This window comes from Camellia sinensis, chromosome 5 (assembly GCF_055761805.1).
Source record: "Camellia sinensis isolate YWXY chromosome 5, ASM5576180v1, whole genome shotgun sequence".
Classification (NCBI taxonomy): Eukaryota; Viridiplantae; Streptophyta; class Magnoliopsida; order Ericales; family Theaceae; genus Camellia; species Camellia sinensis.
The window spans coordinates 59630697-59646170 of NC_138965.1; the positions used below are offsets into that span (position 1 = coordinate 59630697).

At 35.5% G+C, this 15474-nt stretch overlaps 1 protein-coding gene across 1 annotated transcript; it reads left to right on the plus strand.

Moving 5' to 3' along the window:
• The first annotated feature begins 556 nt into the window (after positions 1-556).
• On the plus strand, positions 557-14636 carry LOC114321428 (WD-40 repeat-containing protein MSI4). The gene is made up of 15 exons (XM_028268594.2): positions 557-1078; positions 1437-1500; positions 1999-2085; positions 2181-2243; positions 2864-2929; positions 3052-3126; positions 6134-6209; positions 8610-8799; positions 9155-9236; positions 10132-10205; positions 10364-10475; positions 10584-10658; positions 11966-12042; positions 14097-14196; positions 14286-14636. The coding sequence occupies exons 1-15, from the start codon at positions 795-797 to the stop codon at positions 14385-14387; spliced, it is 1527 nt and encodes a 508-aa protein (XP_028124395.2). The 5' UTR covers positions 557-794; the 3' UTR covers positions 14388-14636.
• The last annotated feature ends 838 nt before the right edge of the window (positions 14637-15474 follow it).

A 15474-nucleotide genomic window follows, 5' to 3' on the forward strand; every position in this document is an offset into this window, starting at 1 on the left:
AATTGAACTTTAGGTCAAGTTTGGCATGAGATAAAAAAGACAAGAAGACAAAAAGTCAAAAAGTCACTATTCTATTAAAGTCACATCATCTTATTTAAGTCACATCACCTCTCTAACACATCACTTCAAACCTAACCCAAACCCAACCCATATTTCATAAAAAGTCAAAAAGTGCACTTATTTAGTCTTCCCAAACTAGGCCTTAATAAAGAATTTGGCACTTTACGAGAGTAATAAACAATTAAGGGGGATACAATTCCTAAAACTAACTTCTTTTCAAAATTAAACAAAAATGGGCAATCACGTAGTATAAATTTTTTTTTTATTGTATATAACTTACAACTTAATATAAACTTAAATTACAATATAATAATATATTTTTTTATATCATGTGATATTTTCTATTTAATTTTAAACGGAGTTTAATATTTTAAAACTTAATTTAAATTTAAATTACAATATAATAATATATTTTTTTATATCATGGGATAGTTTTTATTTAATTTTAAACGGAGTTTAATTTTTAAAATAAATTAAGAAAAACGTCAAAATATTTTTTTTTAAAAAATCATTAACGACCAACGGTGAAATATAAAAGGGACAAAATATAATTTACCTGGTTTTTCTTAACCTTTTCCATCCCCATGCTAAACAGAGAGACCTTGAGGTCCCGCTTCGACTCAGACGAGTCAGACACAACACACACAAATAGAGAGAGAGAGAGTTAGGTTTGGTAGGACCGGTCCAATCCAGTGCTGTGCTTGAGTTGAGAGAGCTCGAGTTGAGGAGGCTCCATGGAACCATCTCCATCATCGTTGCCAAGAAAGAGAGGGAGACCCAGGAAAGATAAACCCAAAGAAGAAGAGAGAGAAACAGAAACTGAAAGAGAGACAGAAGAAGCTACTGCTACTCCTACTCCTACTACAACTACTGCTGCTGAGAAGATGCGAGACAGAGTTGAGAAGAAGCCTCAATCTTCCAACATTGATGACAAATACACTCACTGGAAGTCTCTCGTTCCCATTCTCTACGATTGGCTTGCCAATCACAACCTCGTCTGGCCCTCTCTCTCTTGCCGGTAATCTATTTCTACTTCTCACTCTAGGGTTTTTTTTTTTTTTTTTTTTGAATCTACTGCGACCTCAGTCGAGGGTTTTGAATCTGTTTGTTGTTAGCTTGAAATGTAAAGTGGCAGCCTTTTTTTTTTTTTTTCGATTCACAGTTTGGAAAACCCTAGATCAGCTGCTGTATTTGTGATTTTATCTCCATTTTTTCTTCTATTAGTGTGTTTTGGGTTTTGGTTTTTGTGGTTGGTTGATTCGAATTTTGGGTTTGTTTCTGTTGATTCGGTTGATTGTATTTTTATTTTTTATTTTTTAATTTAATTTTAAAAATTGGTGCTTTGGTAATGGGTTCGATTTTGTTGCTGAGTTTAGGTGGGGTCCACAACTTGAGCATGGGAAATTCAAGAATCGACAACGTCTCTACCTGTCTGAACAGGCAAGAATACACTTTGTAGTAGCTTCTATGATTCATTTCGTTTTTAGGGTTGGTTTGCTATTGTATTTGTTGAACTCCCAGTGTGATCATATATATTATATATTGTTTTAGTTCATCTAATGTGTTTTCAGATTTTAGTAATTATAAAATGTAATAGCTCGAACTAAAGTTATTGGATTTAATTGTAATTGATCTTTTAGCCAGTAAGCATCATTGAATTGAATTTTTTTCCTAGTATTTATTTATTTGTCTTTAAATGAACTTTAAAGTTGACAGTAATATAAACCGAAATGATAGCTCTGTAAATTGTAATGCATGACTATTCTTTTACTAAATCCATGTGTTTTCTGTGAGCTTGCTGTATCCTTTGTAATTATGTGTTAATCTAAAGAATCTCCATTAACATGCCTTGCATTTTACAAGTTTATCTGCCCCTTATCTTATTTGCCTCCTCTCCACCCCGTCCTCCTCTCTCTGTTGTTCTCTTTTGCTTGACAGACTGATGGAAGTGTTCCGAATACTCTGGTCATAGCAAATTGTGATGTTGTCAAATCCAGGGTTGCAGCTGCGGAGCACATAGCACAGGTCGTTTCATTTTATTTTAAATTTTGTAAGTTTTTATGATCATAAACGATGCACACATCTCTATTTCTCCTTACCATTGTACTGCTTAATATCAGTTCAATGAAGAAGCACGCTCGCCATTTGTGAGGAAGTACAAAACTATCATACATCCTGGGGAGGTATGATCTGCATTCATAAACACAAAAATCCCAACATGAGCATATATATATATGCATGTATGTTTTGTTTGCATAAATCATTGTGAGGGTTTTATGCTCCCATTTGTTTGTTCTCTACAGAATTTTATCCCATACATCCTAAGTATAAAATATTTGCTTATATTGATGCCAAAATATAAACACAATTTTTTATGTGTAACTTCAGTAAAATCAAAATACTGCAACAATCCCCTCCTAACAACTCTAGGTCACCAAATTGCTACTGAACTGCTGCCCCCATAATTGACACAACCTTGCCTGCATATTGGATGCACCTTTTCATCCCTGTTAATGTGAGTGATTGTGCCTCCACTTATAGTCTTTGTTGCACTTCAATTTTCTAAAATCAAGTGATTGTTTGGTTTGATTGCTTCAAATGATATGAATTCTCGTTTGGTTTATGAAAAGATGGAAAGAATATTCTTCATGCTTACACTTCGTGTTTTAACTTTTAAGCTCATATCGGCTATTTGGAATGTGTTTTGCTCGTTGTCATGCTTTAATAATTCCTAAAATGGGATTTTGATCTAATATTCATCGAATGATTAATGTCATTTGTTATAATCATTGAACCATTGCAGGTGAACAGGATCAGGGAACTTCCGCAGAACAATAATATAGTGGCAACCCATACTGACTGCCCTGAAGTAGGTGGTTAAGGTTTCATGCATGCTATTCAAAGATTCTTCAAAATTCTTACTGTCTTGTTTTCTGGTTTAATTGATTGGAAGTATTTAAAGTTCACTTGATTTGGTTATTATTTTGCCAGGTTCTTATTTGGGATGTTGAAGCCCAACCTAACCGTCATGCTGTCCTTGGAGCAGCTGATTCTCGTCCAGATTTGGTGCGTTTTCTCTTGTGCCAAACACAGTATAAATTTTCTGCACAGTTATATAGATTATGTTTTTCTCTTTTCTTTCTAACAGATAGGTTTTGGTTTTTGTTTTTGTTTTTATTTTTATTTTTATTGTCATGATGAATAACAAATCAGTTTTCCTGCAGTCTTACATTGGTTATGTTGTATATGTCTCACTTTTCCATCTAATATTGTTGTCCTTTTTGCAACATGTTCCACTTTATTATTACAAGAGAAAGGGTGGTTCTTTATTTTTAGGCTACTAGAAAAGATTGGTTGTCTGGTGTTCAAAACTGAAACATCTATTTTTAGTGGTTTCTTGTGAAATACAATAGATAATATGTAGAATGGTCAAGATCCCCAAACCAAGCAACCAGCTCTTTGCAGGTACGAAAAAACTTTCAATCATTAGAGTTTAAACATTTGAAAATTTTAGAATCTTAACGACACTAATAAAGAGAAGATAATCGGTTTTAACGGTTGTTGTTGATATGGATAGACTTTGAACCCTTTGGGAATTATGGTAGGTACTAAGATGGTGCTATATCTCCAGAGATTGAGAGGGAGACAGTTGAGGCAACCTTATAGTATAGAGAGTGGTAGTTTGGGGAAACTTTTGATATATATAGGTTGGGAGAGTGAGCTCCCCTCAAGTGTATCTCTAATACTTCGCCTATCAAAAAAGTGTATCTCTAATACTCTATATGGAGGTGGGTACCTTTAATTGGAGAGTTAGACCATGGAGGCTGTGGTGATAAGCTTTTCAAGGTGTCACAATGGGTAGGTGTGATATATCTTACAAGGTACCACATGTCTTGGTCAAAGTTGTTTTTGTAGAGCCCCATGTCTGATGTAACATTTCTAAGATTGGTCAAAGTAGAGTGCTCGGGGGTGAGCTGGGAAATTTTGAAGATCCCTTAACTCTAGCCAGCGACCCTGGTAAATTGTGAGTGACCATTGGTACACTCAGGTGTTTCCACCATGGCATTGACTCCATAAGGAGATTCCTAAGCTTGCTCCTGGCCTTGGTAGAAATGATAATGCCACGGTGCAAGTTCAAAGTCGAGTGGATGAGGTGAGATGAGGCGAATTGCCGAGTGGCAAGGCGAGCAGTACATAGATGAGGCAAAGTGGTTGGGTGCATTAGATGAGGCAAAATGAGGCAAGTGACATGATAGAGAAACATGGAGCCATGTGAGGCACAGTTGTGCGAAGGAAAGGTAACTTCCATTAGGATGTGGGTTCAGTCCCTCGGTAGGATGTGGCTGGCCTAGGGGATTCAATTACCAACAATCAGTTTGTAAGTGTATTCTACTATCAAGCATGGATACTGCAAAATAGGCGTCTTTAATTTTGTTTTTTTTTTTTTGCGGCGTGTCTCTTTGATTTTATTTTTTATTTTTGCAGAGAACATGGTAGGGGCACGCGTGTCCAAATATGAATAATCTATTAATTTGTTTAAATGTAGTGGTTTATATATATATATATATATATTGAATTAATATTAATTTTTATTAATTTTGATTGTTTTGTAACATTATATTAATTTGTATAGCAAATATATATAAAATAAAAATTTGTCGTGTGCCCTGCCATGTCCATGTCTCCATTTTTTTTTAAATCACCATCTCCCGTGTCCGTGTCCGTGCTTCATAGGTATACTAATTTAGATATTTCATCATTTGCCTTACATTATCAAAATCCTAGAATTCTCTCTCTCTCTCTCTCTCTCTCTCTCTCTCTCTCTCTCTCATGCATGCCCACTCTTCCAACAATCTTGGGTAAGTGGGTTTGAGAAATAATTAACCTTCTCAGAATAAAAATTAATGTCCTAATTTCTAGTTACTCTAGATCCACCTGAACAAAGTTTTTTTCATTTTTTTTTTTTAATTTTTTTGATTCAGTGGAGGCTTGATTAAAATCTTTTGTTTATGTCTGCTGTGGACAAGTCACTTTAGAGTTTTTCTAAACATCTACCGAAAATGGAGTATGTTTGGCTCATTAAGAATATTTGTTTTATGAACTCCTTTTTCTTTCATAAATTGTCATTTTCTATTCTAAGATAGTATTGTTCTAGAGTCAACAATTTCTAAATTGAAAACCCTAAGAAACAAGTGTATGATTTTCTTGGAATATAACACGAAGCTTATATAATGGAATTCTAACCCCAAGGGGTGTGCCTGGTGGCAACGCCTTGGGTCTTGTGGGTGTGCTCCCTCTAAGGTTTAGGGATCGAAACCTCTTAGGTACTAACAATTCCTTGGGACCATCAAACTTGGGGAAAACCTTCAATTAACTGTGGTGCATTTGCAAAAAACTTCTTGTTGAGGGCTTATGTACCCCTGGGGATTAGTTAGGCTTTGATTCAGACACTTAGTCCTCGTTTGCGAACATGCATTTTTAGTAACTTTTTGGCCTTTTGGCTAAAATATGATGTAAGAAAAACTAGTATGTTTGGGATGACTTTTTGATTTTTTACGAAAAGATGTGCAAAAAGTAGAAAGAAAAGGGAATCTTTGACTTTTTGGTATAGGTTGTTGGCTTTTTGATTTTTTTAGTAACTTTTTGGCTTTTAGTCTAAAAAGGTTACTTCCACAAAGAGGCCTTAGTGCCAATTAATATATATATATATATATATATAATGGAATTATGAGAATAAAGGAACTCAAAAAAAATAAATAAATAAATAAAAAATAAAGAAAGAAGAAAAAGAAGCATGTATGATATGCCTAGAAATAAACTCTTCTGGTTATATGGCCCCACAGATTAGTTTCTCCAACCTTTTCTTTTGGTTTTGGTGGCAAAGTTTCCCTAACCTTCCCATGTCAACTAGTCAGCATTAATTATTTATGGGAGTTTGCTGGCCTGAATTAACCTGATTCATGACAATTTTGATCTGTTTAAGAGAACCATCGGTTGTCACTTGTGAGTTAGTTTGCTTGTTTGTATCTCTTCACACAAAATTTACACCTTTTTGATGTTTTTATTTTGGTAGGTATTGACTGGACATCAAGAGAATGCTGAATTTGCTCTCGCTATGTGTCCTACTGAGCCCTTAGTGCTCTCTGGAGGTTTGTGATTTGTTGTAATTTTCATTGTTCTTTGTGATTTCTATCCAACTCTTGTGCAAATTGTCATCTAGTTATTCACTAACTGAATTATCATTGAAAATAATCCCTTGTATATCAAATGCTGTAAAAACGAAATGGTTTTGTGGCTGGGTTTTTTATGCTTTATGTTCTTATAGAGTTTGGAATGTGGAACATAACATAGTTTGTTTTTGTTATTAACAATCTATAGTCTTTGTCTGAGTTTCAGTTATGCATTTTGAGATTTTTAATACTACATTTTTAGGATTTAACTTTGGACCCCCTATCCACCAAAATTGCCTCCCACTGCTTCTACTTTGAATCCCCACCATAATCCAAAAAATACCCCTTTTTGGACCCCACCCCTTCCACCTAGTAGTGGACATGGGCCAGGATTGGGCGGGTTAGGATTAGGTTCATATTACATAATAACACTTGAGAAGTCATTTCCCAAGTCTGGTCTGGCCAGGATCAGGCGTATATTTTATTTCCAAACTTATCCGAAAACAAAATAATAAATCCCAAACCCATCCACATGGCCCGGATTTAATAATATTTTTTTCATGTGTGCTTCTTTAACCTATTCAAGACTATTAGTTCGATTTTTATAACTAATTCTTACATAATTAGTAATACACTATTTATGTTTATAAAAAATGAAGTTAGTGTAAAAATACATCAATATGTATATTTATAAAAATATAGTGTATAAAGCAGGGTGGGTTGGGCTTGAAGCACTCTTCACAAGCCTAATCCATATTATAATTGGGCTTAACTGGCCCTGTGGGCCTAAACCACAATCCCAAACCCTATAAATCCTGGGCACGCTTAACAAACCATCGGGCCATTTCCATCCCCCATTGCCACAAACTTACCTTACCTCCAGCAGCCCCTCTCCTTACCACCACCTTTCCTTCTGGCAAACCCTACTCCCTACCACCCCCCCACCCGCAACAACCCCCAGCCACCCTTAGCTTGACCTTCACCTCCGACCGTTGCTGCAACCCCAGCGCCCCTCTCCCACCCCCTACTAGAGGTGGCAAACTCAACCTAAACCTATGAACTCGCCCAATTATACCCATGTAAAACTTGACCAAATCCGCCCAATTGCCACGTCTACCCCCTGCTACCAGCCACCCTCAGGAAGCACTCCATCGAGCGACCCTTATTTGCAAGAATCATGCATACGTTTCTAAAGAAACGTGTTTTTATCCAAGATGGGATTGGTGGTGAAAATCAAACAACTCTAGAAGCAATACAAAAAAAGAATCTCAAGTAGATTTGGGCGTAGATCTGAAGCAATGGATTTGAAAGAAAGAAAAAAAAAAAAAAGGAATATGATTTTCTTTTTCAAAATTAGATATGCGGTTGAAGAAGAAGGAGAAGTAGTCGAAGAAGAAGGATGGCATACCTTTCGAAGAACATGAAGTGAAACAAGACCGAAAGAGAAGTCGAAGCAACCATAGTTTTTCGAATCAACCAGTCTTTGAAGAGAAAGAATACGTCAGAGCTGCCACACTATATTGGATGTGTTTATCTTTCTTTTTTCTTTTTTTATATTTTATTTTGACCTAGTTTGTGGTCATGGACTTCATTTAAAAAGTTCATTGGGCCTATAGTTGGTCTTAGCTTGCAGATTCAAAGAGCATTGGATGCTATTGTATTGCAATCGAAGCCCATTAAAAAGAAAGAACATGCATATTATATAAAAAATATATAAATAAATAAAATAATGAACTTTGATATATTTGAATAAAGCCAAAAAAAATATTTGTATTTTTTTATTATCTTACATTATCTTATATTATATATATATAAAGGTTTTCCGAGGCGCTCCCAACTTAAGAAACTTTTATCTACCCATGGTCCCCTCCATCCACCCTCACGAAGCCCTCCACCACGTAACCCCCTTCTACCTTCGCGATGCCCTTGACAAACAAGGGTGGGGGTGGCTAAGTAGGTGGTGACAGTGTGTGTGTGTGTGTGTGAGAGAGAGAGAGAGAGGCGGGGGGAAGGGGGCTTGCGATAGATGGGTGGCGAGGTGGGTGGCGGGGAAGACGGGTGAGGGTAAGGAGGGTTTGGGAAGGGTCACTAGAGCTGGGATGGGCAAGGAGAGCACTGGCTGGAGCTGGCCGCTCCCAACTTTGCCTTTAGTGAACATTTTTATTAATTTTTTTTTACTGTTTAGGTCTTTCTAGTCTTAAAAAAAAGAATTAAATAAAAAAATGTAAAAAACATAAACTTTTTTCCAATGCCATACACATCAACTTTTTTTTTTTTTTTAAACATCTTAAAAAAGCAAAAAAGCTACTGAAAAAAACATTTGCCAAACTAGTCCTTGATCTACATATTGAGTTCTAATTTAGTTGAGTTTTATGGCAGGGAAGGACAAGTCTGTTGTCTTGTGGAGTATTCATGATCATGTATCCACATTGGCATCAGATCCATCCACCAAGCCTACAGGATCTGCCGGATCAATCATTAAAACTACTGATAACATTTCTATTGGGCCACGTGGAATCTTCCAGGGGCATGAGGACACAGTTGAAGATGTGCAGTTCTGTCCATCGAGGTAAGTTTATGGTCTTAGTCAGATTGCTTCAGTTATCTAGTTGCTCTCTCTCTCTCTCTCTCTCTCTCTCTCTATTCTTCAGTTCTGGGCTATAACAGTATCATGTCTTGTGAGGAGTATGCTAATCAGTACATTAGACTTGATTTCTGTTTCTAAGATCCTATCATTGACATTTTTCATCTTGATGTCACATTTAGTAGCAACTGCACTCATTGATAAATATTCCTGGGAAAAAAAAGGAGAAATTAATCTCAATTCACCCAAAATTTTCTTCTGTATCATTGTAGCATTTGATCTAGTTTCTTAGGTTTTTGATGGGGATTGTCTTTCTGACGTTTATCCAACTTTGATGAAGTGCACAGGAGTTTTGTAGTGTAGGAGATGATTCTTGTCTAATATTATGGGATGCACGAGTTGGCACTAGCCCAGTTTTTAAGGTCAGGAGCTTCCCACTTTTTGTTGCTTGGTAATTTACTGTTTCTTTTGTATAATGTACCTCACTGTATTCATGAAAAGTGGAAAACACATAATACAGAGTTTAAACTTGCTTGATATGGCTGTCTGTATAGATGGGTGGATTGTGTCCTTGGCACAAAGCATTAATCCATCTATTGAATACTCCTCGATGATTACACTCAGCTATTGCTGGCAACCATGTGTTGAACAAGGGATAATTCTTGATGAAATTTAATGTCTCAACATACATAAATAAGTAGGAGTACCACATATATTTAGGTAATTATGTTCTGTGTTCAGCCTATCATTCTGTTACTTCCATTTCCTTAATGTTTGAGAAACAATTGTGGATTGCTTTCCTCAAATTGTCTGTATCATTCTCATGGAGTTGTGCTTGTAATATTTCCCGAAATTGGGAGTGGAGCAGGGTTACTCTGTCTCCTTATACTTGGTCTTATATTTAGGTCGTTACAAAATGATTTTGATCTGCAATTTAAGTTATTTGGTTCCTGCATTAATGTGCTAATTATCAGAACAAGTCTGACAACTCTTCTTTTCCTGTAAAAATTCATTGTATATTAGTGTCTTTTGTTACTTCTTAATTTTATTTTTTCTTATTTTCTTTTCCCGTTCGAGAATCGAGAGTAATTGGCTGGGAGGCAGTATTGTGGATTAAAATTTCTCCTGAATAACCACTACTCTTTTCATATCAGACTGCCTTCATTAGCTATGCAGTGTTCACTTTCCCTGTTGCTATGATTTTTTGAACCATGTTCACCTGTATTAACTCTCTCTCTCTCTCTCTCTCTCTCTCTGAGATAATCCCACTTTATGTGCGTGATGTTTAGTGAACTATTATTTGTTTGTGGTGAATAGGTTGAAAAAGCACACGACGCTGATCTTCACTGTGTTGATTGGAATCCCCATGATGAAAACCTTATAATAACTGGGTATATTCTTATTCCTCTTTACTTTTTGTGCATTTAACTAGACCATGGAATTTAAAGCCGGGGTATTTGATATATCTAGATTTAGTACTTATTTTCTGCATAAAATTGGATTTGTGATAGTTTTTAGGTGCTTTTGTTTTTCTACGATGTCATTTCAGGTCTGCAGATAATTCTGTTTGCATGTTTGATCGCCGGAATCTGACTTCTGATGGAGCAGGGTTGCCCGTTCATAAGTTCGAAAGTCATAAAGCTGCTGTTCTGTGTGTGCAGGTCTTAAACAAGTTTCTTCTATTGTTCATTTCATTTTTCATTTTTGTTTCTTTTGTGCTGCTATATAAATTGTTTATTTTTTACCCAAACTTTCAATTCATTTTACAGTGGTCACCGGACAGGTCATCTGTCTTTGGAAGTTCTGCTGAGGATGGTTTCTTGAATATTTGGGATTACGAAAAGGTGTTGGATATACTTCTACCCTCACTATTACCCCCTTCTCTCTCAGTCTATAGCGCAAGTGCATATGTGTTAATATCACAATGAGTAAATTCACTGCTCATCTCACAGACCAGAATGCCTGTAAATCAGCTCCAAGAAAGTATAACATGCATTGATTAGGCTATTTTCCAACTGATTTTTTTGAAACCCTACATGTCATTGTTATTTTTAATGTCTTGTCCAGACTGTTATTTGTTAACGGTAAGGATATATTCTGTAGGTTCATATGTGCAAACTATCATTAAGAAATTCTTTTGTCAAACACATCTTCAAAGAAAGATACAAGCAGAAAAAGGAAAAATTTTCAGTTAAAGTTACATACTTGCATATATATTCCAATAAAGTTTAGTCACATCTACCACTGGACATTTGAAATAAAGAAGCCATTGTTTTCTGTCCCCCTCCTATGCTGTGCTTCAGAGCATTTCATCAAAGTCTCGTATGAGTGTAACCTTAACACTATGTTTGGATATCTAGGAGAGAAGAAAACAAATGATTTTTTAAGTTTGGACAGAAGAGAAGAGAAAAGAAAAGAAAATATCTCCCTTTTGTTTGGTTAAGCTGAAGAGAAAATATAGTTATCTCTTCAATTTTGTTTGTATAGATTACATAAAAGAAAAGAAAGGAACTCTTACAGATTATATTACCAAAATAACCTTATATGTTTTTATTTCTTTAGTACCTAGCTGGATAATTTTGGTATTATATAAAATTAGTAATCATCCCATTCCTTTTTTTCTCCCTATCTCTCCAAATTTGGAGAGATTTAAAAAACGGGTTGTAATAGAAATCAATTTCTCTCCATTTCTTTCTTCTTCTTTTTTTTCCTTTTAAAAAAAAAAAATTTAATTCTTCATTTTTTTGATAAAATTTCTTCATTCTTTCCATTTCGTAATTTTTTTTGATAAATTTTATTAAGAAAAGTATCAAGATGATGCAAACATTACAGTCTTTGCCAAAAACAGTAAAAAAAAAAAAAAAGTGATTAGGTCCAAGAGAAATCGATTTTTTCTTTTATTCTCTCTCCAAATCACTCAATCCAAACAGACTCTAAGGCTGATATAGGTGTAATATTTTCTTACTAATGTGTACTGTTGAAAATTCTTCTGACTTTGGGTTGTATTACATTTATTTCAATAATGGAACAACCTACTTGTAAATAGATTGGGTTACCATTTTGTAACTGTTAATGTTTATGAAGTTTCTTCCGTATTATTTTTTCTTGTTGTCTGTGGAAAGTAAGTACTTTTGCCTACATCCTCTTGCAGGTTGGTAAAAAGAATGAAAATGGAGCGAGAACGCCAAATTCTTGTTCAGGATTGTTTTTCCAGCATGCTGGGCACAGGTTTGAAACTGATTACCTCTGCAACTTAATTAACAAAGCCTTCTCCCAAATAATTGGTGTTTTCTCTTTCTGAAATCTTTTTGGTTCCACTGTGCGAAGGCACTTTATTTTCCAGTAGGTGATGCCATTGTGTCTTTTTCTGATGACTTGGTCATCTGTTTTTCTTTGTTGGCCTTTTAATTAAGCCTTTTGTCCATTTTGATCGCATTGAGATGTCGCTGCTGGTTATCTTTCTGTGGATATTTTTTTTATTTTTTTATTTTTTTTTTGGCAATGTAGACAACATAAAAAGGAAAGATGAACAAAAATTTGGAAGAAAAATGAATGGATGGCTTAATTCCACCCCGAGTTTCTGTTGATTTTGTCGTTTGTGCACGCATGTACATTCGCTTTTTATTCTGTTGGGATAGTTTAATTTGTTATATTCTTGTGTTTTTGGTAGACTGAAAATGTAATAATAATAATAAAGAAGAAGAAGAAGAAGAAGAAGAAGTAGACTGAAACTATTGTTTTATTAGTACAGATGCAGATTGAAAGATGAGTATTGTTTCTGCAATGTCTATGAATGCTAAATATATGTAATGGAAGAACAATTATGTTCAAATTTAATAGGAATAACTCCTTAGGTTTAGATATATCATTCAATCTGTGAGGAGTTTGGCAAGTTTTCTTGAAGTTCTTGAAGAATCCGTTTAATGTGTGTAATGAATCGGCAGAATTGTTTGAACCGGGCTAAAACTCTGTTTTGGAACTACGGTAGGACACATTAGGTCAACGCGCATAATGATTGGGAGTTTCCATGGCAGAAAATATGCTGCAACTTTCATTTGGAACACGAGTCGGTAAGGGAATGAGGTCATGGACAATATGTTTTAAAACAATACTTTCAAGTGAAATTTTGAAAGATATACTTCTTCAGAAGCAACTAGCAGTGAATGTGACTTTGTTTTGTGGGTTTTTGTGTTAGGCTAAAATGTGGGCTGGTTATTGCCTCTTCTTGTTTTTATTTTTATTTTTATAAATATATTAATAATCTATGACAAATCTCATGTCTTGTCTTTATTAGGGGTGAAATCGGTTCGGTTCGGTCGGTTATTGAGCAAAATTCTTGCCGAACCGAACCCCTCGGTTTTGTATATGGACGCACCGACACCGACCAAGAAAGTTTTCAACCATCCCGAACTGTTGTATATCAGTACGGTCGGTTTCAGTTCGGTTTACTCTATTTTTCTTGATTTTCTCATAAACCAAACAGAGAGGAGAAAATATTTGAAGACCCAAAAGGTCACTTTCCATGGCAGAAGAGAAGGAGCATAGAAAAATGAGAACTCAAAATCGTAGAATTTTGAAACAGAAAAAAAAAAATTCTAGGGAAAGATGCAGAGTAATAGAAGAGAGAAATCACCACCCATGGAAAATAATCAATTCACTTCACAGATCTGGTAAAGGAGATGAGGATCTCTGTCATGCAGTATATACATGGATTGCTAGATGTCAGATCTGGATGAGAGTGGTAAATCGAAGACATCGATGAGCCAAAGCTTTATGGACTTCGACGGTGATTACAAAAAGCCATTGGAGAGAGAGAGAGGACCAATATGGGGTTTAGCTGCTGTGTGAGGGATGATTGAAGGGGATATATATGTTACACGTGTGGACGACTTAGATTACTTCTAGGATGTGTGGATGGCTGGGATGTAAAATAACAAACGGTTCGGTTCGGTGGGTTTCGGTCTCATGTAAGAAAACCGCAATCGAACCGAGTCAAAAAAATTAATAAAATCCAAACTGCACCGACTGTTCTAAGGGAATAAACAGACCGAGAATTGTTTTTTTCGGCCGGTTTTGTTGGTCTGTTCGGTTGTGTCGGTGAAACTTTCACCCCTAGTCTTTATGTTATGCTTGGAGCCCTTTAAGTTATTCTTTGCACTATCAATTGATTGATCCGATAATTGTGTAGTTTGTTCAAGGTTTCGGTTGCTAGAATGCTTCTGTTCGTTTTGTGCGTCTTTTTTTTACTCCATAATGATTAAGTTGTTTGTTTATGCATCCAGGGACAAAGTTGTCGACTTCCACTGGAATGCTGCTGATCCATGGACAGTTGTTAGTGTATCTGATGACTGTGATACCTCAGGCGGAGGTGGAACGCTACAGGTATCAGGGCGTTCCTTGTCATCCCTTTTTCTTGACATCTCGATTTCAACTTGTAGATGTACTAACTGGTATTACATTGTTCTCTGCAGATATGGCGCATGAACGATTTGATTTACAGGCCTGAAGAGGACGCTTTGGCTGAGCTCGAGAAGTTTAAATCACATGTGGTCGATTGTGCTTCCAAGTCTTGAAGCATACAGAAACAATGTGTATGGAATAGCTCAAGTACTTGTAGTGTTTCCCCCACCCTCAAGGATCAGTGACCAAAAATTTGATTTGATTTATCTGTTTTTGATGTCGGAAAATATGACCCAATTGAAAAGATTTTAGGTTGTCTACCTTCTGGGCTCTTTGGTATATCTGAGCTTGCCTTTGGAAAAATGTAGTGCAGGCTACAGTTTTGCATCATTAAAAAAATTAGTCTTAAAGACTTTTTGTTATAGTGAAGATCGAAGTCGTTTGTTTTCAAGTTAAATATGTGCTTAGTAAATTCCACTATTTGAGGTTAGTCTATATATCAGTTTACCAGTAAATGAGCTTGTTTTGTATCAAAAAGTCGATGTGATACATTACGAGCACAAGCTGTATTTAAATTTTTTGCATTTTAATAGAACAAGACTTGGCCTAAACAAGTATTTCAGTATTTTTTAAAATAAATAAATGGCCTCTGCTAGCAGCTGACTGGTGTAATGAGCATGATAGAAGGTTTTTTTTTTATGGATCTGTCTAATCCGCTCAAGCCGATTGATTTTGGGGGATGTGTGTTTTTTAGTGGATGGATGCAGATGAAATATTTAAAACTCTGTGGATATGGTTTGGATGACGAATTAACTATCCTGCATCCGTACGAACCCGAACCGTCTATAGATGAAGTTTAAGAAAAATAATAATAATAAAATACTAACAAGTAATAACATAGAGTAGAAATAATAAAATATATATTTTTGTAAAAATGAAATAATACCTTAAAAATATGTGTGTGTGGTGAAATGGTCTATTATTGACAAATAATATATATTTTTTTAGATTACTAGTTATTGAATAGTGTAGAAGTTGTGAATTATAATTCAAAAAAATGTTTAAAATTTGTAAAGTTTAAACCGCTAAACCGATTGTATCCATCTGCTAACCTGCACAGCTTGCTTAATCCGCATTCACCAAACCAATAGACGGATGCAGATTAATTTTTTTCAATCCACCTAATTTTAAATGGATGAGGAATGAAATACCACCCGACTAAACTCGATCTGCGATCACTCCTAAACTAATGGTATGTAG